Source organism: Mercenaria mercenaria, chromosome 3 (genome assembly GCF_021730395.1).
Source record: "Mercenaria mercenaria strain notata chromosome 3, MADL_Memer_1, whole genome shotgun sequence".
NCBI lineage: Eukaryota > Metazoa > Mollusca > Bivalvia > Venerida > Veneridae > Mercenaria > Mercenaria mercenaria.
Window position 1 is genome coordinate 45,700,181 of NC_069363.1, and position 25,852 is coordinate 45,726,032.

A 25,852-nucleotide genomic window follows, 5' to 3' on the forward strand; every position below is an offset into this window, starting at 1 on the left:
ATTCACCATACAAACTGTGCCCAATTTCCTCCTTTCTTGCAGGCTTGGGACTCGTAATATAAAAGTGCTTAATGAAGGTTCTATTCGGAAAGCATCATACCCGTACATACACATTGTAGATTTGTAGATTGCTAACTTCTTGGTTCAGGAGAACCTTCTGGAAAAAAAGACTTCTCATTAACATGAATTTAATCATTTTTTTTTATCCCACCAGAGCATGAAGTGCTCAAGGTGAGCTATTTTGACCGGTCATTGTCCGTCATCGTGCGTCCTCCGTCAATATTTGCCTTGTTAACACACTAGAGGCCACATTTGTGTCCCAATCTTTATGAAACTTGCTCAGAATGTTTGACTTGATGATCTCTAGGTCAAAATTCGAAACTGGGCCATCTGGGGTCAAAAACTAGGTCAGTAGGCCAAATCAAAGAAAAATCTTGTTAACACTAGAGTCCACGGTTTAAATTGGAAACCCATGAGAATTGGTCAGAATGTTCGTCTTCATGACTTCTGGTCAAGTTTGTATCTGGGTCATTAGGGGTCAAAAAGTAGGTCAAATGGTCAAATCAAAGGAATAGCTTTTCAACACTAGAGGCTACAGTTGTAACCTAATTTTTATGAAACTTGGTAAAAATATTTGTATAGATGATTTCTACGTCAGGTTTGAAACAAGGTCATGTGGGGTCAAAAACAGGTCAGTAGGCCAGATCACAGGAAAATCTTGTTAAAACTATAGAGTCCACATTTAAGTTTGAAACTCATTAGAATTGGTCAGAATGTTCGTCTCGATGACCTGTAGGTCAGTTTGGAATCTGGGTCCTGTGGGGTCAAAAACTAGGCCACCCTTTCAAATCAAAGGAAAAGCTTATTAACACCCTAGAGGTCGCAAACTTGTATCCCAGTCTTTATGAAACTTGGTCAGAATGTTTGTATAGATAATCTCTAGGTCAATTTTGAAACTGGGTCATTCGGCGTCAAAAACTAGGTCAGTATACCAGATAAAACGAATATCTTGTTAACACTGGTAGAGTCCACAGTTTAAGTTTGAAACACATGTGAATTGGTCGGAATGTTTTCTTGATGACCTCTAGGTCAAGTTTGAATCTAGGTCATATGGGGTCAAAAACTAGGCCACCCGGTCAAATCAAAGGAAAACTTTTTAACACTATAGAGGCCACAGTTGTAACCCAATCTTTATTAAACTTGGTTGGAATGTTTGTATAGATAATCTCTGTCAAGTTTGAAACTAGGTCATGTGGGGTCAAAAATTAGGTCAGTAGGCCAGATCAAATGAACATCTTGTTAACACTTAAAGAGTCCACAGTTTAAGTTTGAAACTCATGTGAATTGGTCAGCGTGTTTGTCTTGATGACCTCTAGGTCAAGCTCGAATCTGGGTCATTTGGGGTCAAATACTAGGTCAACCGGTCATATCAAAGGAAAAACTTGTTAACAATGTAGAGGCCACAGTTGAGACCCAATCTTTATTAGTTCTTGGTCAGAATGTCTTGAGGATCTCTAGGTCAGGTTTGAAAGTGGGTCATGTGGGATCAAAAACTAGGTCAGTAGGCCAGATCAACTCTGGTGAGCGATATAGGGCCATCATGGCCCTCTTGTTTTAATGACACATGTAAGGAAAAATGTTCTTGCTGTCTCTACTTCATTTTTAGCTCGACTATTCATAGAATAGTAGAGCTATTGGACTCGCCCATGCGTCGGCGTCCGCGTCCCGATTTGGTTAAGTTTTTGTATGTAAGCTGGTATCTCAGCAACCACTTGTGGGAATGGATTGAAACTTCACACACTTATTCACTGTGATAAACTGACTTACATTGCACAGGTTCCATAACTCTGTTTTGCTTTTTTACAAAATTATGCCCCTTTTTTTGACTTAGAAATTTTTGGTTAAGGTTTTGTATGTAAGCTGGTATCTCAGTACTCACTAATGGGAATGGATTGAAACTTCACACACTTGTTCACTGTCATGATCTGACATGCACAAAGCAGGTCCCATAACTTTATTTTGCTTTTTTACAAAATTATGCCCCTTTTTCAACATAGAAATTTTTGGTTAAGTTTTTGTATGTAAGCTGGTATCTCAGTATCCACTAATGGGAAAGGATTGAAACTTCACACACTTGTTCACTGTCATGATATGACATGCAGTGCAAAGGGTCAATAACTCAACTTTGCATTTTACAAAATTATGCCCCTTTTTCAACTTAGGAGTTTTTGGGTTAAATTCTTATATGTAAGCTGGTATCTCAGTACCCACTAATGGGAATGGATTGAAACTTCATACACTTGTCCACTGTCATGAGCTGATAAGCATTATGCAGGTTCCATAAACCTAGTTTACTTTTTTACTAAATTATGCCCCTTTTTCGACTTTCTTATTCATTCAAGCGACAAGACTGTTAAATAGTCGAGCGTTGCTGTCCTCCGACAGCTCTTGTTAGCTGACCTTGGCATTTTGCTTGGGTAAGTTTTTGTGATACAATCCCGTCCTTCCGTTGGCGTCAACATTTGGCATCAAAGTCACTATATCAAATGTCCTTAATTGTGTCGGTGTGACATAACCCGACAAAAAAAAGATGAGCGGTGGTCTAGTGGATAAGGTGTCGGCCTCTCAATCAAGGGGTCGTGGGTTCGAGCCTCATTGGGGTCACGACCATGATGTCTCGCATGACACCAGTACTGGATTTTTATTATATTTTATATTATTCTCAATAATTGATCGTTTATTAAACGCATAAATGCTTTCTGGAATCAAGTAAAGTTATACCTTTCATATGACACACTTATGTAGTTAGTTGATCATTTGTTTTTCTAATATGTTCAGTTGCAACCCGCCTTCCTCCATTAAAATTATTTATACACTCTGACATTGGAAACTACTAATTACTCAAGTTTAAAATTACTGTTTTGTTAAGTTAATGGTTTTAACATTGTGTGGTGGGTGTCAGGTCTAACTGGCTTTCATTTCACCTCTGGCGCATATGATATGGTGGCTGTCCTACAATTGTGTCGGCTGGCATTAGCGCAACGAAAAAGTTGGAACAATCTTCCCTTTTGCAAAACTAAGAAAGTAAGGTACATGCTACTTAGGAACTATGAAAACGCATTTTTTCATACTTTTTAAACATTGCCCGAGGAAATGAATAGTCGTCATATTCGTCATTTGCAAGACGCCTCAGAATTAGAAGGGCGTAAGTGGAAAATCATAGTTTTTCAGCAAAACGAAAAACACTGTCTCTGACAAATACGCCCTTCTAGTTCTATAGAAATAATAGAAGGGCGTAAGTGGGCCGTTCTGGTACAACATTTAAGTGCAGATACGCCCTTCTATTAATATGATTTGAAAAACAGTTTACTCACTCTTTGTCGTGAGTAAATCAATTATTCACTAATTTCATGTTCCTAACTACAAAAACAACAAACAAAATATAGTATAAAGGTCTTAGTATTTGACAGTATTCCAATGTACAAAAAATACGAATATATCTGTCTTGCAAATGTCAGATGGTACGATGTTGTGCGATGTGGTGATGATCGACCAGTAAAAGTGGGGTAAATGTGATTATCTTTATCTTTGTACACCACTCGGCCTGAAAACATACTATCAACATTTAAGGCAAAAATAAAATCAGATGATCATGAAAATCTAAACTGTAAAAATGTGTTTTCTATTAGGTGCCGTATGAACCAAATGTAATAACTTGAACTCATCTAATCTGGAATAGTTAAACAGCATATAAGATGGCCATTCTGGTCTCTCTCAGCTTCGTTGAACAACCACAAAATAAGAAAAAAAAATGTGCAGTGTGTAAAACATAACATTCTTTCAAGGTAAAATCAAAATAAAATGAAAACTAGCTCAAAAGAGGATAACGGCAATTTACATTTGATAACGAAAGAATAACATTGCATGGGGAAAAACAGCATAAAATATATTGATACAGAACTAAATGCGTACTAGTGAATGTCACTTTTCTAAATGTAGATACCGAGTCTGGCATGAAGAATTCAAATGTTCTCATATAATGTTAAATGTATATCTGCCTTTAAAGTTCTAGTAATACATGAATTCTCAACAGTAATTAGAGTCTGCTTAAGACAAAGTTAGAAATTTTAAAGTATATAATGTTTTAAATTATTCGCAAAGATTAAAGTCAAACAGAATAATAGTTTTATCAAAAAGTTGAAGGACCACACGCCGCATTTGATGGAATTGCACTCTGTATATTATTGAAGGTTCGCCTTATGAATACTTCTGCGGATGTCTCTAAATTATATTCTGTTACAATGTCGAGTTCTGCTCAACCCGGGGCTAGAGGTAGCTTGCATTTCCACTACTGTCCATGAACAGGCTCAATCAAACCAAGCATGCATCTTTTTCGTTTATGTCGTGTTGGGAGACCTGCGGCTTTTCACTCATTCTATTACAGGACACATTTTGGAGTTACATCATATCGTGCGCAACGCTCTAAAAAGTTTATGAACTGCTATTGAAAAGGACCCTATCGCAAAATTTTCATATTAAGTTACTCATAATTGACAATATTTAGAATATATGTACTTAAACACTTCCTTTAATAGAAATGATACAGATAGACATACTCACCTAGTCAAATTCCAGTTATGTACACCTCTAGTTTAAAACATTAGCCAAGCAATACAATGCAGTATAATGACTATTGTCTTTTTAGCTCTCCGTTCGGCGTCGGCGTCATCAACAATTTGACTGTTAACACTCTAGAGGTCAAAATTTTGGCCCAATCTTAATGAAACTGGTCAGAATGTTACTCTCAATAAAATCTTAGACGAGTTCGATATTGGGTCATCTGGGGTCAAAAACTAGGTCAGCAGGTCAAATCAAAGGAAAAGCTTGTTAACACTCTAGAGGTCACAATTTTGGCCCAATCTTTATGAAATTTGGTCAGAATGTTACCCTCAATAAAATCTTGGACAAGTTATATATTGGGTCATCTGGGGTCAAAAACTAGGTCACCAGGTCAAATCAAAGGAAAAGTTTGTTAACACTAGAGGTCACAATTTTGGCCCAATCTTAATGAATCTTAGAATGTTATCCTCAATAAAATCTTGGACAAGTTTGATATTAGGTCATCTGGGGTCAAAAACTAGGTCACCAGTTCAAATCAAAGGAAAAGCTTCTTAACACTGTAGAGGCCACATTTATGACTGTATCTTCATGGAATTCGGTCAGAATGTTAATCTTGATGATCTCAAGGTGCAGGTTGAATCTGGTTTATGTAGGATCAAAAACTAGGTCACCAGGTCAAATCAAAGGAAAAGCTAGTTAACACTGTAGAGGCCACATTTATGACCTTGTCTTAATGAAACTTGTCAGAATGTTAATCTTGATGATCAATAGGTCACAATAAAATCTGGGTCAGGTGGGGTCAAAAACTAGGTCAATAGGTCAAATCAAAGGAAAAGCTTGTTAACACTAGAGGCCACATTTATGACTGTATCTTCATGAATCTTAGTCAGAATGTTAATCTTGTTGATCTTTAGGTCAAGTTCAAATCTGGGTCATGTGGGGTCAAAAACTAGGTCACCGGGTCAAATCAAAGGAAAAGCTAGTTAACACTGGAGGCCACATTTATGTTCATCTTAATGAAACTTGGTCAGAATGTTAATCTTGTTGATATTTGGGTCAATACGTCAGGTGAGCGATACAGGGCCTTTATGGCCCTCTTGTTAATATTAATGATTTATAGACAAAATAAATATTCAAAGATACATTATACCAATCTGATTACTGCCAATTAAAATTTAGGCAAATATTGCCCTGTTATTTTATTAGATTTAAACAAAAACAAACAATATGTGAAAATAATTTAACATACACATGGAAATTTCTGATAGGAAATGAAATGACTGGCACTGTTTATGTTTGGCATCTTTACGTTCATTGTATTCAAAAACAAGTTACCGTGTTCCAACAAAAGCAAAAAAACGCATACATACCGTATATCACAGCCTTTAACATGGCAGAAGCGAGCTCGATAAACAAGAGGGGCATCCGTAGACAAGAGATGAAGGCTGCTTACTTCGAATCGCTTGCTTCTTACCACTGTAGATTAGATGCAGCATTTTTTCATACGAGGAAGCCATACAGTTCGATAGCTCCGCTGGGATGCCCACCCGCCTAACGACCAGAGAGGCATCTGCAGTCAATGTTCTCTAAGAATAATTTAGCAAAACAAAAGGTAAAGGTCTTGTTTATTATAGTGTCACCTTATTGAAAGGGCCAGCCAATTTGGCTTATGAGACACCTTAATTGTGCGTACCAATTACCTCGCAACAACTACCACTATGCCAGGCGCCAGGCGGATAGAAGTCGGTAAATATTAATTTAACTAACTCGCTGCTCACGAACCGGCCTTTTCGGAACGAGTCCCATGATAAACATGCCCCGGGCGAACGCCCCCCATGAGGCTCGAGACTTCTACCTCCCGATCCCGAGGCGGACGCCTTAACCACCGGGTCACGGTGACCGGTTTCAAAGTATTTTAATATCTTTGTCATTGAAACTTGTTATGTTTGTTGATGACATATTGTTTTGTGTCGGAATGATTTAATTACAAGGTAGCAGCATGGACATGTGAAGTCTAAGTGGGAGTGAGTTATATATGTACGAGTATCTGTGTATGTACGTTTGTAGCCTAATGAGTATAGGTATGCGTGCTTGAAGGTGATTATGAACAAGATCTAAGATTGAGTAAGTTTGTCACATCAGTTTTAAGACAAACCTGTACGTTACATAATTATATGCAACCAAAGTTATAGATATAATCATAAAATTATACTTCACAACATAAATCAAGAAAACACTTTTAAACCACAAAATAAAAGAGTACTTAAACTTAGACAGGTAAAAAGTGCACTAATGTGCCACTTTAAAACGGTTATACAAAATCCACGAAAAATATACAACGCGGGTATTAATGATTTTACAGTAGGGTAAAATGGGGTAACTGGGACAATGGGGAAACTGGGACACTTTACACTTTTCAGTAAATTGGGGTAAATATTGGTTACGTTCCCTAAATAAGATCATATGTTGAAAAAGGACATTCAGTGTTAAAGCCTAATATGACAAAACTTTTCTGCCGATGGATTGGAAAATATTTTAAGAATCGATTTTCTTAGACATATGTTGAGAGTATTACTAATTAAATAAAAATAAGAAAACATAAAATTACACGCTGTAAATAATTATGCCTATTTTTTGAGATGGTGCATTAAAATATTCTCGTTATGTTCCTGTCTAGTGAAACGCACAGTAGAAATAGTCGTCTGACTTTATAGATGTATTTGCTTATATGTGGTCGGTATATCAATAAGATCTTAAAGATATTTAATTTCGGTACCGTAACGGCTTGATCATAAATGTGACGTCAATTTTGACGCAAGAAGCTGGTTCTTGTATACACAAAATATTGCATTTTACTTGTTTGAAATATTGAAGCGTATTATGTATCATTGCAAATCAAGGACATGGCATTATTTTTTTTTTAAATTCTATAAAAAAGTATAATGATTTTGTTTTATTGACTTTCATTTTGAATAATAAAGTGGCCTGTCATGAACCGTTGCATTGACGTCAGACAACGACGTTATAAAACAGGTGCTTGTTTGTGAAATATGGCATGTCCAAAATATTTATATTAGTATGTGTTGATACCTTCGGTTATGGGAAGAGTTGCAAAACTGTAGGTATCACATTACTATTTCATACAATGGGATTTGTTTTTGAGAAATTACAACATACTTTATTTTTGAACGTTCCTTTTCAAAAGTGTCCCACTTACCCTAATGTATTGGGGCAAGTTGGACACTGTCGTTAAGAACAAAGTTCTCCATGATTTTATTTTTGAACGAACTGGATGCTGGAAGAAAATGGGGATATGCTCCAATGGACAGTACATAAAATGTTGTACATAACTGGACATAACCACTATAAATTGTCAACTTTTAATCTTTTTCCACAAATTAAATGAAAATAGGAAAGAAAGTCTAGTAATGACGAAACTCTGATATTTTGTAAGTATACCACTAGTTCACAGGAGTGGTCATAATATATATTAGCTTAACTCTGGCGCAACTACTGAATTTTCTACCCGATACCAAGTTTACATGATCTAAGTCACTGTTTAGTCACATACGTTTATTTAAAGGGAGATCGTTCTGTGAACCCCTCCCACTCATTCCGAGTAAAATCTGGTGAGTTTAGAATTTTTGATAGTCTAATAGGCTAATACTGATATTTCTTTCATGTTTAAAGAAACTGTCGGCAAACCTTATATTAATAAGTAGTATTTATACTAGGTGAAGCGTAGAACCAACTGACAGTCAAGCCAACATAGTAGTTCTTTAAGTTAATTACTCCTTTAAAAGATGACGTTGTGTCAAATATTCAGGCTAAAGCAAACACCAAATATTGGCCAGACAACACATTTTAGGTACAGTTGCCAATAGTTTCCGAGAGCGTATGCCCATGTGTCCGTCTAGATCTCCTTAACCCTGCCTTCATTCCCCTCACATTTCATCCCCTCCTCCCCGAATCTTCCTGTATGCAAAAAGCTAGTTAATGTCCTTATTTCTTTGTGAAAAAAGACACACATTTTAATTGTCCCGTTAATATTTGATAAAATCTATGTTTTAAGACTGTTTAAAATTTTGATCAGTTTCAAGTGTAAAAATCACATATATAAGTACATAATGGATTATGTCAAGTTTATGTTTAATTCATACATAGTTATTTACACTTATAACATTTTTCTATTTTAAACGATTTATATAATAAGCATATATTGAAACAAATAATGACATAATTTAGGCAAAACTTGGACATATTGATTTCTTTATGCATCCTTGTTTTACAAAACAGTCATAAATTGTAATTAATACGGAGCTATATTTTCAGTTTAGAATTCGTTTTTGATCTGTGGACATGAATGGTTTCATTTGTCATAAATGCGACTGTAATATACATAAATTCTAATAAAACTAAAATGTCCCAAGTTACCCCAACTGGGTGGGGTAACTTGGGACACTTGACCAATGTTTAATTAATTTATAGTTAATCACAGGTTATCAGGTATTTGTAAAAGTTTATATTCGTCATATATTATATAGAGCCCGCCCGCTTAGCTCAGTAGGTAAGAGCGTTGGTCTACGGATCGCGGGGTCGTGAGTTCGATCCTCGGGCGGGGCGTATGTTCTCCATGACTATTTGATAAACGACATTGTGTCTGAAATCATTAGTCCTCCACCTCTGGTTCATGTGGGGAAGTTGGCAGTTACTTGCGGAGAACAGGTTTGTACTGGTACAGAATCCAGGAACACTGGTTAGGTTAACTGCCCGCCGTTACATGACTGAAATACTGTTGAAAAACGGCGTTAAACCCAAAACAAACAAACAAACAAATATATTATATAGGTTGCGCATACTGAAATATCAATAAATCAAGTATATATTTACTCAACAGTGTTTCTTTAAGTGTCCCAGTTACCCCATTTTACCCTATATTGCATGTAAACCAATTCGCTTGTAATGTCTGGAAACTTTGTCTTTTCCCAACAACACACCAGGTAGCGAAATGTTCACAATTATTTGTTTCTGGGTTATAAATGCCAAATTTGCATGGGTCTGTGCTGTTTTCTGGTAACATAGACTCTGCCCGTGACACTATGTCGCCTGCTGTATACTTTGAATGCTGGTACTGGACAAGAAATATCGTATCGTTTCTGAGATTGAAAGTCTTTTCTGTTTTATAAATATTTTCAATAAATCCCTTTCTATCAAATTCTACCAGCTCCATTGTAATACACGTTCCAGACGTGTTCTTTACTTTCTTCACTATCGCATGATGTTTATAAGAGGCATCTGCGCTACACCCTCCATACCAGGAGATTTGTTCTCCTGGTACAATTATAGATACGCTTTTAACCCTTATTTCTGTCGAGCAACCAATACACCTCATGTTTTCATCAACGGTCCTATTATCAGAATGGCGTATAGCTGCCTCAAAAGCTTCCGGTGTATCCCCAGGCAGTCCGCCACAGCCGTCGAAGTGTCCACAGTATGTTTGGTGGTATCTGCAGTAAAATCTGTAGTCATATCTGCTAGCCATAATTGCCTGAAGTAAAAAGTCTGCATTTATTTAAGAAATAATATATCTCATTTAGTGATTTGTCGCTGAATAAATCATTGTTTGGAGTTAGATGCGAAGGAATTATATCACGAGGGCGCAGCCCGAGTGATTAATAATACGCATCTGAACGACAAACAGTGATTTTGTTCAAGAACTAATCATTAAATGAGATATATTATTTCGATTCTAACACGTTACCAAGGTCTTTAAAGTTCATCATGGACGGCATTCATTTAGGCTAATATTTGCCCGTTTTCAATCGGTTTCTTTTCCAGCGCGCCGCTATGCCGTTTGACGCTATGACGTAATAATTGTGACGTCAGAACAGTGAATTGTTGTTTAATAATTCACTGTTTTTAGCCTTCTTTGTTTAATAGAAAATCGAATCGGATTGTGTTATAATTATTGTTTTCGTGTCAGTATGGTCCATTTCACTAAATAATTGTAAATGAAGAAAAGAATTTCATGAAATAACAGCGGCATTATTTATTTTACAGAAATAAAAGTAAGAACTAACTGAACTGCTAACTTAAGGAATTGTTAACATATGTAACTTCTGTTCCAGTTTATATATGTAATAGTTTTAGGAAATTCCTTTTATTGATTATAACTCGTGTTCAACCGGTAACGCCGATTGAGGGGAGACGTAGAAGTCACGCTAAAACAGCAGTATATTTAATGGCGGGTTCAGGACTGAACGAGTGGGAGGTAAGAAATCTTTGCAATATCCGAGCTTCTTCATAGAATTGAAAGAAAATCCAACGAGCATACGGCAGTTTAGGGATATTTATAGGTTATTAGATTTGTATCGATAAATACGCATGAGTTCTGCAGCGGAAATATTGCGCGACATCAGGAGCGCAATATAATTCCGCGAAAGAACGAGAGCATATTTCTTGATGCAAATCTAATAATCTTTTTATTACATGCGCATCTACACTTAAAATTATTGTATAAATGATAAAATTTGTGTTATAACGTCTGAGCGAAATTGAAAATATCGTCGTTAAAGAACTTTTAAACGCGACGGCATACATGAAAATGACGTCACACACCCGACATGAAATTTGAACGCCAATATGGAAAAATATTGACGCCTAAGGTTCCATTGAAACATATTGGAGTTTTTAAATGAGTATGTAATAATATTGCATATTTTACTAAATATAGTAACACATTTGCATTGAATTTAAACGTATATGAGCAGCGTGAGGCCGATATTCGCATACGTTTGTGTGCCTGATATCGATATTAGGCACACTTCCGGGTGTGCCAAAAATCCATGTTAGGCACACTTCCGGCTGTTCAAAACATAAAGATTTAATACTTCCACTGGCAGAATGTCAAGTATACACAAACTAGCATTTATTTTACAAAATAATACATGGTATGAATACATAATTTCGCTAGCTTCTTCTTCTATGGTGGTTTAATAAGTCTGACACAAGAAACTGCGGCACTAAAATGCATGAATTCAATTAAAACTAATGTTTGAAAGAAAATGACGTCAGCATAATCAGAAAACGTTGACGTTCCCGCGCATTACATAAACATTCAAAGCCGCTGTGAAACATGAAATCATTTTAATGTCGTTTTCACTTTAACAGATTATTGGAACATATGCAATAAAAAGATTATAAAACAGTGCTGGTGTGCCTTAAGGCAATATTGGCATACTAGACCGGTATTTGCCCGCGGGCTAAAGCCCTCGGGCCAGTACCTCAACTAGTATGCCAATACCGCTTTAATTAAGGCACACCAGCCCGATATAATAACCTCTGAATAATACATTGCGGCGTTCATTACGTTACATCTGCTTATTTTTCCAAAGTATTGTAGGGTAAGTGATAACATGAATCATCAGATTGATACAACCGCAAAACTTGATTCAGTATATCTGGCAAATCTGTCGAACATTACTTAAGTATAGGTGAGTGCTTATTAGCAAACATTTATGAAATTAAATTGGTCTGGCGCGGCGCAAACACCGTTTAGTGTTTGAAATTATTTTTTGTTTACAAATTTAAGCTTCACCTAGTTTTTTTTCAAATTATCGGGAAATTTATTTTGGTAAATCAACAATTACTTCCAGTCGTTTATTAACCCGGTAAGTCACATAATGTAGGCGGAGCTTAAATTTGTAAACAAAAAATAATTCCAAACACTAGACAGATTAGTGTTTATTTAACAAATAATCAAGGCCTTCGAGTGGTTTATCGTTTAGTTTACCACGGTTCAGAGTTCAGATGCGTAGGGATTGACTTCATTTACCCGTGGAATAATGTATCGGACGTCATGTGGCAATTTGTCGTCATAATTGACGTCATAATGCTCACTTAACGGTCCGCGCGTCGATCGTTATTTATCGCAGATTCTGACACGACCAGCGAATAATCTACATACATGTAGAGCAAAATCTATCTCGGGTTATTCTGCAATAAACCACTCGCGTGCAATGACGTCATCCGATCCAGGTGCGTAGGACGGTCGTAAAAAGTTGTTACCATTTTTTCTAGCCTGGCTCCCTGGCTGCATGGTTATTTTTATATAAATACTGGAAACATTTTATAAGAAAATTTTAGGCCTCTAAAATAGCACAATTTTATCTGATGGCTGAACCATACTATGTTCGGAGCCAGGGGCAATAAAAAATCTCAATGTAAGAAACACCATTCTGAAGTTACTTCCCTCTTAATGAAGAAAACTGATATATGTAAATAAGAACAAACATAGGGACGGGAGCCAGTCTACATTTTTTCTAACACTGTTGATACTAGTATGTCGTGTTAGAATCGAAATAACAAGTTCGCAAGTGTGATTTATATAGTAGAATAACCCGAGTTTTTCGTTCTTATGCGGAACAATATATCGCTCAGGCTTACGGCCTTCGTGATATATTCTTACGCATAAGAACTCAAAACACGGGTTATTCTATGATAAACCACACTTGCGAACTTAATATTTCTTAAATATACAGAGCTTTATTTCCTTCTTTGTTTAACTGGAAATCAAATCGAGCCATGTTAGAATATTTATTTATGTTTTATTTATTTTATTTACATCTCATCAACACAATACAAATAGATAGTACATAAAATGGTTCACTTCTAATTTCAACTCAAATATTCTAACATACTGTATGAAGGTATAGATACCCAATCCCAATTACAGTATAAAGATATTAAAGTATAAAAAGTATAGTTATATCCAAAGTGAGCGGAAATTAGATTGACTAGTATGTCTCTAAAAAATTATAGTCTACAAAGTATACTGGTAGCCAGAAATATCAAACGAGTATTTATCTTCGCCGCGCCAGACCAAATAAATTTGATAAATGCTTACTAATAAACACTATCCTATACTAAATTTCCCGATAATTTGAAAAATACTGCAATACTGCCATGCCATTGGACAAAAAATAATTTCAAACACTAAATTTTTGTACTGATGTAGCAGCGCCGGGACATTTGGTCTGTTTGTCGAACTCCAGTGTCATATTGTCATACCGCAATATATATAGTGTTCTTTCAAAGCGTTTGGAGCCTGAAAATGCAGCAAAATGTTCGCTTAAAACACAAATCTCTCCACGAATTTGTCTGGTATGTACCGAGAATGTATGCTATAGGTCGATAGTAAAGTTTTTCTATGCGTATCCGACGTCCAGTATGTCTCTAGTCCGAAAAATGGTAGAATTTAATCTAATATTACATGGCGATTGTAAGGAAAACCGAATACTACAGATTTAACGTGAGCCTGCCTTTTTTACGTTCATTTTAAAATATGTATTGTTAGCCATTAACGCTATATACACTTCCTCGTTAAAGCAATTGTCGCATTCGTTGTATCGACATTTGTATAGTGAACCATTTTCTTCTGATCACCGCTGCCTTCATTAATATTTAAGCTACATTTCATATTCCATAGCAACATAAAATACATCGTTATGTCTCTCACCACTACTGGTTCCAAACAAAGCTTGGATTGTAATATTCTGTCATTTGAGGAAATTATCCGGTTGGCTTACGTAAGGTTCATTGTTCAATACATGTATATGCCCTTGCCTTCAAGAATGCCTGGAGGGGTTCTTTGGGTCTTCCTCAAACTCCACCCACCCCGCCGTCCGATTTAAGCTACAATGTCTCCGTATGAATTAAAAGTAAACACCAACGAAATAAAAGACAACAAATAAATCAATCTAAAAACTTATTTTTCTCGTTAAACTTTTCCATGATTTATTAAGATATTGAAACCTCGAAAGATATATAAGAATTATTCAGTTTAGTGAAATATATCAAAAGAAAGCAAAAAATGAATAGTAATGGACAATGTATCGCTTATGTCAATAAGTACTTACAATCAATTCGCTTTTGTGTGTATCCAGTCGTCTCTTGAAGTCAAACTGTTTTACCGACAAATTGCGAAATAAATTAAAGAATAAGTAGAAGTTTAAAATTAGAAACACGTTATATCTATTATGGGAAATTCCGAGACCAATTAAAACTGATATCCGAAATTGTTCAAAATAAAATGTTCATGTAGTGAATTTTCTCCAAGGTACGGCTTTATCTGAATGACTTCGACCGGTTTATGCTTTAATAATTCATTTAGATTACAGTAATATAATTACACAGTGACACTTCGACAAAAAAAGAAATGATGTAAGACAAGCTTACATATTCAAAGAAGCCAAAAAAGCTCAGTTTATGATTTACTATGTAAGTTCAGTATTTTCAGAATTATGCTGTTTTTAACTTAGAAATAACTTGATAAGACATTCACATAACAAGATGACAACACTCCCTCATGTATGAACCTGACTTCTGGTTTTGAACGATCATACAAAAATTTCGATGTTTCAATATTTTGACTTCCGTTTTCATGATAGGATTATATCATTGGTAAAACACGTGGCTATTCAAATAACTTGAGCTGCACTATTGTTTACTTTGATGAAATCTGATAACACAATGCACACAAAATATAACCCAATATATAAGTTTGTTTACAATGTTCATGCACATTTCGGTCTTATTAAAGAGGGAATATTCATAACCTACGGAAGCCTATTAGGGACATTTTGTCTTAGTTTTTCGGCGACGCCGTCTAAATTCGTTTTCGTTACCTATGCCACGTGACTTCAGTTTGCAAATCAAACTACTTGATAACGCATTATAGATAATTTATCAAAATGGAAGATTTATGCAACACTCTGCCTGATTGGACGAGAGTGTCAATTTCTTTCACTCTGTTGATTGTGCTACGCTGAGTGAAATGTAGACAAAGCGTTTTTCCTAAACGACGCTGTTCACAGTTGGCTCAGTATATTTAGCAAGAATATTGATATATCTCAAAATGATAAGTAAGTTTAATAAATATTATAAAAACCTGTTCAAATACCAACATATATCAAATTAAAGAAAGAGCTGAATACGGTCTGCGTATCACATGAATAAGGGTGTGATAAGAGTCTTTTATGTAGAGAAGTGCTTTTTAAAAGATTTTCCTTGTTACAATTGTCGTCTGTATATGAAAAGGTTTCTTGCTTTTGTGACTTATTCAGATTGCATATTAAAATGAGTACTTGTTTGCTTTGATATATTTGTTATAAATTATTTAACTGATTTATTACAATGAATATTTTTCTTTAGTATGGTATGCAAATATTGAACTCAGTTGAAATCTGTTTTATTGTATATATGCTATATAATGACTGAATCTCATTACACTGAAACGAAGGTACGCTGCATACAGTTTATCTATGTGATATGACGGTCAAACTTTGCTTATGAAACAGAAATATTGAAATAATTACAATTGTATGTTTTGCTTGACCTTCACTTTTTTTTATAGGTGTGACGTGATTGTCCAAAGATTCATGAATAGTGAATATGCTGTTTGTTAAAGCGGGATCTGTTGGCCTATTTTAGAAATAAATAAAAATAATAAATAAAAATTCCTTTAATTGATTTTTTCTCATGTATTCTAATCAAACTTGATTTGTAGCATCTTTATTAGGCCTGCAGCCAACTTTGTTCAGCTGGGACATTTGACCCCTTTTAGGGGCTGCTAGAGGTAAAACTAGAAATGCCTTTATACAGCGTCTCATGAACAGCTTGGTGGATCTTTGTCATACTTGGTCTGGAGCATCATTATAAGGTCCTCTTCCAAATTTATTTAAATAGGAACTTGGGCCCTATTAGGGACCACTATAGCTAAAAGTAGATATGCATTTCTTCACATTAACCGCTAAAATGTAATGGATTTTTATCAAATTCGATGTGTAACAATATCGTAAGGTTTCCTGCTATTTTGTTACAAATGGGGATAGGGACAAATTTAGCTAAAATATAAACACGTTTAATGACCTCTTCTCATGAACCGCTTCATGAATCTTCATCAAACTACTGCTGTAATTATTCGTCTAAGGATAAACAAAACAAAATTGCAACCCTATGAAACATTTGCGAAAAATTAAAAGAGAACCATTTAAATTGTTAAAGTGCGGTGTTTAGTTTTGCAATTTGAAAAATGTTAGATGAAAGATGAATGTTAGATGAAAATTCATAAACTTCTTTCCTTATTACAATTCGCCGACCATCATTTTTAAAGATATTTCTTGTTATGCATTACTTCTTATGTGTGATTCATTATGCCTTACGTATTATTTATTACCTCTTAGATCATACACGTAAGGTAGAGGTGAAGCGGGAAACATGAACTGAATCCTTTACTGATATGTAGAATGTATAACGCTTTCTTTCACAAAGCTCGACCGAATAGCTCTGTTAACTGGAATCTACATTTACCAAAGTATTTGATCGGTATGATTTTGGCAAGAAAGTACGCTAAGAAGATGTCAATATATGCTGTGAAATGTGTGGTTCCCATAGGAAGATATATAGCCAAGACCCACAATGTCTAGTAAGACTTCTCAAACCTATAGTGTTCAAATTTCCATACATGTACAAGATGCTATAAAGAGAGCTATTAACACTTGTTGAAGAAAAGTTTGATTTAATCACTTATTATCATAATGATAATATCTTTCATTTCATCATATCAGTTTTCATTGCATCTGTGAAAATAAAGATACTATTGGAAATGATACATATTTGGTAAGGGGACACTTCTAAGTCGTTTGAACCAATTCCTTTGCATCAGGGAGTTTTATGTAAATTTAACTTTGGTTTACGCAGAACATTGATTTGTAGCAAAAATCGCATGTACGTTTTAAGAATATTTTCATCGAAATTCTTAGCTGAAAAAGGGACAAAAACTGCCGAAGTGATATATGTTTTGTTTTTAAACGTTGGTGTAAGGTGTTAAAGGTGTTAAATAGCTTTTAATACTGGTGAAGTTATAAATAGTATACGCTGGAAGAAAACTTCAGTCCTTAGTGCTGCGCGAACTGCGAATTCCTACTGAAGTCTTATTTATCAGCTCATGCATATATAAAATGTACATAATTTTACATTAGGTATTTCATCTTACATCTTATGTTTAAGGTATTAGGTATTTCATCTTATGTCAAAGGTATTAGGAATTAGGTATTTCATCTTATGTCTCAGGACTTATATACTCTCTATTGTGGCTATCGTACTTTATAATAAATAAAGTATATAGTTTGTATAAATATAGGGTTCAGTTAGAGACATAAATTACTTCAGAGATTACTAACTGCGCAGTTAACAACAAAAGACGACGCACAAGATCTGTTATGAAATATATAATGCAGCAAGACAAAAAAAAAAAAAAACAAAAAAAAAAAAAAAAAAATAAGAAAAAGAAAATAAGAAATGGGTTTATTTAGTCTGCTTATGGGCAGTAATGAAATATATAATCCTGCAAGACAAAAAGACAAAAAACTAAAATGAATCATTAGGAAATAAGAAACGGGTTTTATCGGGTCTGTTTATGGGCAGTAATGAAATACATTATACTGCATATGCCCATTTGCGCCAGTTTAAGCCATTCTCTTTTTTTTTAGGAACAGCCAAACCCCGACTTCCTTTTACAATAAGTATATTTTAACTAAGTCATGGCCATGGTGTGGCTTTTATAAACTCAAACCACAACAAAAGAAGTACAACGTAACATGTTTAATAACAATCCTAGGTCTGGTGACCCTAGGTTAAATACTTTTTGAGATATACATGACATATATTCGGACAGACGTACTGATAAGAACAATTTTAGGTCTCCCATAAAACAACGAGAAACAAAAGTTTTCGGTTGACAGCGCACTCGACTATTCGAAGAATTGATGGAAGTATGGGTTCAAAATATTAACAGAGAAAATCTGACAAAAGATAAAAAATAGATAAGACAAACAATCTACTTGTATTTGTGAATCTGGATATATCTTGCACTATACGGCAATGTGTGGCCATGATGGTAAGCAAGTGTTCAAAGTTTTAAGTTATATATCAACCTAATATGGAGTTGCATGCGAAACGTAACTTATTTCTATGCCAAAAGAAAACGCCACAACTGAGCTAAAGACCTTGTCCTAGTTATGTAGTCTTGCCTACATATGTATACTATGATGGTAAACAAGTGGTCATCAGAAAAAGTTGTTTAAAGGTACTTTTATTTCTATCTCTAATAGCTTCAGAAAGGAATCAAATGCCCCGTGTTTAAAGTACAAAGTTTAATGAAAATTCAGCAAAAGACTTCATGAAAAAAATGCTTAAAGTTTGTTTTTTTTTGTGTTTCGCTGTAGAGGACTATACAATGGGACCATTGCGCGTTTTGAAAGAAATTTGGAAATGATCTTATAATGATGGTACAGACCAGGTTTGATCAAGATCCATCATGCTGTTCATAGCAGAAGTCGTTTAATGTTTTTTTTTCTAGCTTTAGCTCTAGTGGTCACCAAAAGGGGTAAAGTGCCACAAGCAGTAATCGTAAACGTCCGCAAATTTTGTTTCTCTATTGAGAACTAGACAAATCTAACTTTTGATAAGTAACACACAAGATATAACACCTAAGAGGAAATACGTAACATGTAAGAGGTAACTGATAATACGTAACACATAATATGTCATACATAAGAGGTTATGCATAAAAACTAAGACAAAATTTCCCTAATAGGCTTCCGTAATAACCTAACATAAGTATTGCCACTTGACTACGTTGACAAATCATATTACTTGATCACGTATCATAGGTATTTTAGATATATGAAAGATTTATGCAACAGTCAGATGAAAGTGTTCATTTTTTCACTCGAGTAAAATGACAAAGTGTTCATCCTGAATGTCACTGTTCACTGTTTTAAATGTATATGTTCCAGTTATTATATTTAGCAAGTATATTGATACGTCTAAACACATACAATAAGTATGTCCAATAAAGGCAATAAAATCCCGTAAAAATACTATTTCTCATAAAGATACAGGAAGAGAAAAACGGCCAATGAGAAAAAATCTAAACAAGGCCTTAAAATTGTTCCATTTAATTGAGTTGTACGATTTTCAGAAAGTATTTTCTTTTTACCAGCATTGTTATGCAATTTTCTTCTCGTTAAATTACAGCATGTTTCTATTCAAAACTGTATTCATTGAAATTATTCTAAGAGCAAGCGATCAAGACCATTGAGCAACATGTTATTTGTGCTAAAATACAAAACAAAAAGAAATACTTGCATAAAAATTGCATGCGCATGCCCCCAGTCATTCAAAGTCTTATCAATCTCTTCATACTAATACGAAACAAAAATAGACTTTAAAAATAGAAACACGTATTACATTTTACGTACTATTACACTACCCAATTGAAAAGTCAGTTCAGGTTCATATCGTTACCCTAAACAGTATATGGGTGATATCAAACAAATTATACACAAAAGTAAATAGGCAAAGTCAGGCATACTGATAACGAGAACAAAACGAAACAAAAATTGAAACAAAATGAGCATATACAAGTTTATTGTCCACAAAACTTTATCCTGACTATAGTCTATAGCCTAAAGTTACACGACAGTTTAAATTTGTAAAAAAAAGTAGCTTCCGTCTAGCCAGATGGTTTCATAACACATGTATGGTAACATGCAACACAAAAAATAATGGTAATAAAGGCATGATATATTTAACTCATTTTACAAAATGAAAGAAATTGTCTAGTATTTTGCAAGATGTCTGAAAAAGCATATGTTTTGTAAAAAGCCTAATTGCTAAAGTCAAAAACAACATACAACAATTTATCAACCTCGGAAAGAGAGTAAAATTGAATTAATTACAAATGTCATACGGGTTATGAAATTTCTTTGAGCAAAGCATTTAAACCATAATAAAAACTGTAATTTGCAAAAGTACATTTCTCAGTTTTCTGTATTCTAAATTTCTAAATAAAGTCTGTGTTCATAAGTTCATATTGTGAAGAAGTATTGTTAATATTTTCAGTTTGTGTATTTAATTGTCATTAGTTTTAATATTTTTAAATACAAGTTTCAGTTGCATCATCTGTTGCGCAGGTGATCAATTTTCTGCACAAAGAGAACGTATTGTATGTCACCTTGATTTTGCATCTGTGCTAAACCTGTATTTAGCCAGTTGATCATCACATAGATAGATTAGATAAAAAAGTGATGGTATTCGCACAATTAACTGATAAACTCCATAGTAGAGGTTTTGCCACTAGCCTTTCCAAAGCGGTGCCTCACTATGTTCCTTAGTCTGGCTCCCTGGCTGCATGGTATTTTTTTATATAAATCACTGGAAACATTTTATAAGAAAATTTTACGCCTCTAAAATAGCACAATTTTATCTGATGGCTGACTCGGAGCCAGGGGCAATAAAAAATCTCAATGTAGAAACAACCTTCTGGAGTTACTTCTCTCTTAATGAAGAAAACTGATATATGTAAATAAGAACAAACATAGGGACGGGAGTCAGTCTATCCTTTATGTGATTATTCACCCTTGCTGTCTTCTCTTTTCTTTGTCACTACCACCTACGCACGAAGTTCAGATTCCGGGTCAGTATCAGACATATTTGAATGATATTTGTACCAAGATATAAAGTATCAAAGTGTTTTCAAGTTCTGCTTCAGTAAGAACTGAGAAGACCACACAATAAACAAGAGCTGTCACAGGAGACAGCGCGCTCGACTATTTCGATGCTGGATAGTGAAACTGGGCACATCTGAGGAAACTAGAGCTGTCACTGGAGTGTTTCATGACTCCAATTGTTGATGAAGATATTGCACAATAGCCTGAGTCTATGTCAAAAATATCACTTAAAGTAATAAGAGAAGTAAAGATAAAATGTATCAAAACTCTATATAAGTATATCCTAAGCAAAAAGGGGCATAATTCATTAAATATTGGTGCCAGAGTTATGCACCTTGTGTCATAGGTGTGGGTGATGATGTTGAACAACTATTTTAAGTTTGAATCAAATCCATTCAGTAATAACAGAGACAGAGTGAAAGTGCATCAAAACTTTAACCTAAAATTCTAAGTAAAAAGGGGGAATAATTCATTAAAAATTGGTCACTGAGTTATGCACCTTGTGTCATATGATAAGGGTAATGATGTTGAACAATTATTTAAGTCTGAATCAGATCCATTAGTAATAACAGAGATAGAGTGAAATGCATAAAATTTTAACCTGAAATTCTAAGTAAAAAGGGGAATAATTCATAAAATATTGTGCCAGAGTTATGCATCTTGTGTCATATGGTGTGGGTGATGATGCTGAACAACTATTTTAAGTTTGAATCAAATCCATTCAGTAATAACAGAGGTAGAGTGAAAGTGCACCAAAACTTTAACCTGAAATTCTTAGTAAAAAGGGGGAATAATTCATGACAAAATGGTGCCAAAGTTATGCACCTTGTGTCATATGATGTGGGTGATGATGTTGAACAACTATTTTAAGTTTGAATCAAATCCATTCAGTAATAAGAGAGATAGAGTGAAAGTGCATCAAAACTTTAACCTGAAATTCTAGATAAAAAGGGGAATTATTCATGAAATATTGGTGTCAGAGTTATGGCCTTTATGTCAGATGATGTGGATGATGATGAGGAATAAGTATTTCAAGTTTGAATCAAATCCATCAAGTAATTACAGAGATAAGTTGAAAAAAGAGAAAGTGTAAAAAAAACTTTAACCAAGGTGGGGACGCGGAAAGACGCCGACGCCGACGCCGACGCCGGGGTAAGTAGGATAGCTCTCCTTATACTTCGTATAGTCGAGCTAAAAATTAAAAATAAAAATTATCTGTATACCTTGGTACTCCTCAAATTATCAAAAGTAAAAAATATCAAATTGCTGTAAATATATACAAAGTATTTTTATGAATTCACACAGGTTTGAATTCTATTTCTCAACAAGTATGCCCCTGCATGTAGATCAACTGAGTTTATACTGGAACCCAAATAAATTCAAATCTTCCAAGTTTGAAGTATTAGTTTATCTATTTAAAACTAAACATTTCTAAGTTCCAAATAAAGTTAATTTTCAAACGATGCAATTAAGAACTGCACCTGATTAAAGGAACTAATTAAAACAATAGGGCCATGATGGCACTAGATCGCTCACCAGAGTTGATCTGGCCTACTGACCTAGTTTTTAACCCCATATGAGCCAGTTTCGAATTTAACCTAAAGATAATCAAGACAAACATTCTGACCAAGTTTCGTAAAGATTGAGTCACAACTGTTGCCTTTTGAGTGTTCACAAACTTTTCCTTTGATTTAACAATGTGACCTAGTTTTTGACCCTAAATGACCCATATTAAAACTTGATCTAGAGATCATCAAGACAAATATTTTGACAAAGTTTTATAAAGATTGGGTCACAACTGTGGCCTATAGAGTATTCACAAGCTTTTATTTTATCTAGCATACTGACCTAGTTTTTGACCCCGCATGACCCAGTTTCAAAACTGACCTAGAGATCATCAAGGCGAACATTCTGACAAAGTTGCATAAATACTAGGTCACAACTGTGACCTCTAGAGTGTTTACAAGCTTTGCCTTTGATTTGGCCTACTGACCTAGTTTTTTAATCCCACATGACCCAGATTCGAACTTAACCTAAAGATTATCAAGACAAATATTCTGATAAAATTTCTTAAAGATTGAGTCACACCATTGGCCTCTAGAGTGTTCACAAGCTTTTCCTTTGATCTGGCCTACTGACTTAGTTTTTAACCCCACATAACCCAGATTCGAACTTGCCCTAGAGATCATCAAGACAAATATTCTGACCAAATTTCATAAAGATTGGGTCACAACTGTGGCCTCTAACGTGTTCACAATCTTTTCTTTTGATTTGACAGGATGACCTAGTTTTTGACTCCACATAACCAAGATTCAAAGTTGACCTAAAGATAATCAAGACAAACATTCTGACTAATTCTAATGAGTTTCAAACTTAAATTGTGGTCTCTAGGGTGTTGACAAGATTTTCATTTGATCTGGCCTAGTGACCTAGTTTTTGATCTCACATAATCCAACTTCAAACATGACCTAGAAATCATTAAGACAAACATTCGGACTAAATTTCATAAAGATTGGGTCACAAATGTGGCCTCTAGAGTGTTCACAAGCTTTTCCTTTGATCTGGCCTACTGACCTAGTTTTTGACCCCATATGACCCAGTTTCGAACTTGACCTAGAGATCATCAAGACTAACATTCTGACCAAGTTTCATAAAGATTGAGTCATAAATGTGGGCTCTAGAGTGTTCACAGGGCAAATGTTGACGCACGATGGACGACGGACGACGGACGCCGGACTATGACCGGTCACAATAGCTCACATTGAGCACTTCGTGCTCTGGTGAGCTAAAAGTTTATAAACTATAGGTTTAATGCAAAGTTCAGTTGTAAAATTAATTCAGCTAAGTTCAGCGAACGATTTAATCCAAAAAAAAATATCAAGTGCTTAATTAAATTCAGCTTCAAGGGAGATCCAATATTGTTAATTTCTAAATATTCAAACAAGCCTTCAAGGTCAACTCAGAATAGAAATATTCAATATTATAATTATATAAATTACTGGAATCTCTGTAGTGTTCTGGTAAAAATCAGCATTTGTACATGATATGCTGAAAATAAAATTGTTTTATTTTGAGCATTTTATGTACAAGTACACGAATATATGATCATATTCTTTATAAACAAATACCAATTAGCATACACTACGCATATCAACTTCGTACAAATAACATTATCAGATAATTATATTTTACGATAACCGCATCATACACACAATGACTGTATTATACAGTCGTCAACCTAGATACAATAGGCCAGATTAAAAACCAGATATCAAAAAATCATTCCCGACTTTGGAATGTAAAAAACTCTGGAAAACTGTACCTACTGTATCTTGGTATTATTAAAATAACAAGCTTAGTTCACAGCGGACACTGGGGTTGAGTAGAGACCGACACTATAATCGATAACCCACTTGAACGGTGTAAGTTAGTACACCAATCGTACCTTCTCTATTGGAGAGCTGAACTCCTCAAACTTCGCTATGAGGCAGGGCTTACTGGTTCCTTCCTTTTCATCACAACGCTCAATGTGCAGGGGGAAAAAAGTCTTACATATTTCCAGGGCCAAATTCCCCACTCTCCTCCGACCCTGCTTAAGTTTAGCGAATTTGTTTTCATATTTTTGTATGTATTGAGCATAGATGATGATCACAAAACACATTTTTAAACATTTCAGCTTATTTGAAAAAAATGTATTTTTACCATGAATTGTCTTTAAATATGAAGAATTGAAACAGTGAAACTGGAAGTAGAAAACAATAGTCGATTTAGCTTTTAAATTAGCACCTACCTATGAATCTGTGGTATTAATCGACGATTCTGTAATTATTCTGTCAAATGACACCAGTCCTGACAACTGACGTTTGGGTTCCGACGAGAAATCAATAATTATCAACAATCGATTAATCGTATAGAGATAGGCCCTAAAATTTTCAATGATAGAATTACATTAAATAAAGTCTAGAAATTAATTTCCAAGTCCTTGAAATAACCAAAAATGATTTCACAAATGTGATGTTTATGATAGCTTTGTTAATATCAATAACAGAAGTTTTAATTTTTAATTTAAAGTTGTGATCCACAAAGAATGACAACTCTTGCCTTGGGCTAGTACTTATAAGTAGAGATCTATTAGTTTACTTCCCTTGCAATTACACAATTTAGTGGAAAATGAAAACTGTTTAAGACACAATATCATACTTTTTTGCACAACAAAATCATTAAGGATTTATTCATTTGTGTTTGATTTACCCCTCAAGACATGGTTCCTATGATTCTGTCAACTTACATATGGTAAAAAATTAACTTTTAACAAGCCAATAATAAAACATAGTACCAGTAGGTAAATAATAGTGCAGATAATACAGTTTTGCTTGTATCAAAATGTCACAATAGATCCACTTTTGTAATACAGAACACCTGGTAGGATTAGTAAAGGTGCAATTATATTGATCTCTATTTCCTATGCCTAAATCGTACTTCAACTACGTACTTCCCTGCGAATAGATCCCCGCTTTGCACTGCGCATAGCGTACGCGGGTACCAAACAGATTTTTATCATAGGAAGTGATGATCCGGATAAAGTCGTAAGAGTATTACTTTTGGTACCCGGTTTATGATACGCACAGTACCAAGCTAGGGTTCAAGCGGCAAGCAAG

The 25,852-nt window shown here is 34.7% G+C and overlaps 1 protein-coding gene across 3 annotated transcripts; it reads right to left on the reverse strand.

The window, feature by feature from the left end:
* Positions 1 to 9,512: 9,512 nt before the first annotated feature.
* On the reverse strand, positions 9,513 to 25,105 carry LOC128555592 (uncharacterized). Of its 3 annotated transcripts, none has more exons than XM_053538347.1 (2): positions 24,985 to 25,105; positions 9,513 to 10,168 (listed from the first exon to the last, which is right to left on the reverse strand). In XM_053538347.1, the coding sequence occupies exon 2, from the start codon at positions 10,160 to 10,162 to the stop codon at positions 9,548 to 9,550; it is 615 nt and encodes a 204-aa protein (XP_053394322.1). In that variant the 5' UTR covers positions 10,163 to 10,168; positions 24,985 to 25,105; the 3' UTR covers positions 9,513 to 9,547. The 3 variants fall into 3 exon arrangements, with proteins under 3 accessions (XP_053394322.1, XP_053394320.1, XP_053394323.1); XM_053538345.1 differs by lacking the exon at positions 24,985 to 25,105 and adding an exon at positions 14,538 to 14,910; XM_053538348.1 differs by lacking the exon at positions 24,985 to 25,105 and adding an exon at positions 14,138 to 14,452.
* Positions 25,106 to 25,852: the final 747 nt, after the last annotated feature.